The 2,023-nt window shown below is 33.5% G+C and overlaps 1 protein-coding gene across 1 annotated transcript; it reads left to right on the top strand.

The window, feature by feature from the left end:
• The first annotated feature begins 338 nt into the window (after positions 1-338).
• On the top strand, positions 339-1,457 carry LOC105315896 (U6 snRNA phosphodiesterase-like). The gene is made up of 4 exons (XM_011410665.2): positions 339-866; positions 922-974; positions 1,022-1,114; positions 1,231-1,457. Exons 1-4 carry the CDS (start codon positions 766-768, stop codon positions 1,455-1,457), a joined length of 474 nt encoding a protein of 157 aa, XP_011408967.2. The 5' UTR covers positions 339-765.
• Positions 1,458-2,023: the final 566 nt, after the last annotated feature.

The following is a 2,023-nucleotide window of genomic DNA, read 5'->3' as shown; positions in this document are numbered from 1 at the left end:
CTTTGCTACTTTTTAAAATGGCCATAACTTGAAAAATTGAAGTTGGAATCAGCTCAAACTTTCTACACAGCATAAGGGCATCAATATGTATCAGAAAATGTAATAAAAATTTGAGGTGATTTCGGAGCCATTTTTTTTGGAAAAAACCATGGACTATAGCCTTGGGTATTTTTCAGAATTTTGACGTTTTCTTAAAATGGCCGTAACTTAAAAAATTGAAGTCGGAATCAGCTCAAACTTTCTACACAGCATAAGGGCATCAATATGTATCAGAAAATGTAATAAAAATTGGGGGTGATTTTGGAGCCATTTTTTTAGAAAAAACCATGGGCTATATAGCCTTGGGTATTTTCAGAAATGAGCATATTTCTTGAAATTGCTGATGTTCTGTATTTTGTAAACAGTTTAATTCATTCCATCAACAGTTACTAATACGTTACTATGACAACAGGGAGTAGGCAGTATCCATTACTTTGTGTAACATTTAAAAACAATGGCCCTTTAGAGAGGTATTGCAGACGATAGAGAGGGAGAATGGATGAAAAGAGAAAAGGAAAAAAGGAATGAGAGAAGGACCTCGCCCGGAATAACACTCCTCCACCCACAATTGATCACGTGATTAACACCACACCTATATATGAATATCATCAAAACAATAAATTCCGAATTTTCTTTGTTTACTTCGTAAATAGAGCAGACCGTATTTTAATCTAACCACGTGCTCTCACGTGTTATGGTTATTAATAGTTATTAAAACTGAACAAGATGGCTGACAGTAGATCATTGCATTTGGTTAGCTATTCTTCATCTAGTGACAGCTCAGGCAGTGAAGAGACTCCACCAGTAATTAAGAAATATAAAGAAAAGTACCCAGGAATCAATCAATTATTATTATTTTGTATTATCAATTATTTTTACTAGTACTTCCAAACCTCTAGAGTTACCTGGTGCCATTGCTAACATGTTCAGTGAAGGTTTAATTCATATTGCTAGTGTATACTGGATACAGTACATGATATAGGTGATCATATTGATGTAGCTGAAGATCATGATGGAAGGAAAAGATCATTTGCTCACGTTAGAGGGAATTGGCCTACATACATATACATACCAAGTTAGAATATTAATAATGATAATAAGTATATGAAATTTATGTCAAGGTAGTATCAATTTTTAGTATTTTTAAACTGATACTCCTTGTTACTATTTTTAGTTTGTTACTTTTTTTAGTTACATTCCCTGATGGGTTCAACAATGTAATGGAGTCTTTCTTAAAGAAGTCTTCACAAGACGTGATACCATTCCAGTCTCAATTTCATCTCAGTCTCTCACGTACTGTACCAATACAGTATCACTGGATACAACCACTCACTGCATCACTGATGGAATCAATCACCAATAATCATAAAAGGTATATCAAAAAAATTATTAAATTAAATAAATCAGCAAAAAGTTAGCAATAAACACAATTAGCAAAAATCAACATTATTTTAAGTTACAAAAAAACTAAACGTCAGCAATATAAAAGAAAATAGAAATGGTAATAATGTATTTGCCATATTCACTCATAAGTCACACAAAAATAGACCACACATTAACTTTAAGTAGCAACAGATGTTAGCACACTCAGAACAATACCAAATGCTCCAATTAATATTGAAGTGTATGCTACATTGAGATTAAATGGAATGTGGATACAACCAATGTATAACCTGAACCCAAACTCACGACTCTGCAGGTACTTGACGTATGAATCTACTAATTCTTTCTGATCCGTTTTTGCGTATTTCTTTATAAGGTATCGTATGTATTTCTTCCTTGCTCTTGTGATGCTTGCTGCTTGAAAGCATGGGTAGATAAACATGAGGACATTTGAAAAGGAAAAGAGGACAAATAGACACATTTCTTCATCACTGAAATGGACTCCAGACCGAATGTGGTGCTGTGTTGCTCTGATATCTAGTAGAATAGCTTCAATGGAGAGAGCAATCATTAGGAATGAAGTGATGATGTAGAATATCCA

Source organism: Amphimedon queenslandica, unplaced genomic scaffold (genome assembly GCF_000090795.2).
Source record: "Amphimedon queenslandica unplaced genomic scaffold, v1.1 AMPQUscaffold_7137_Cont20909, whole genome shotgun sequence".
Lineage (NCBI taxonomy): Eukaryota > Metazoa > Porifera > Demospongiae > Haplosclerida > Niphatidae > Amphimedon > Amphimedon queenslandica.
This window is presented reverse-complemented; position numbering and strand designations above follow the sequence as displayed.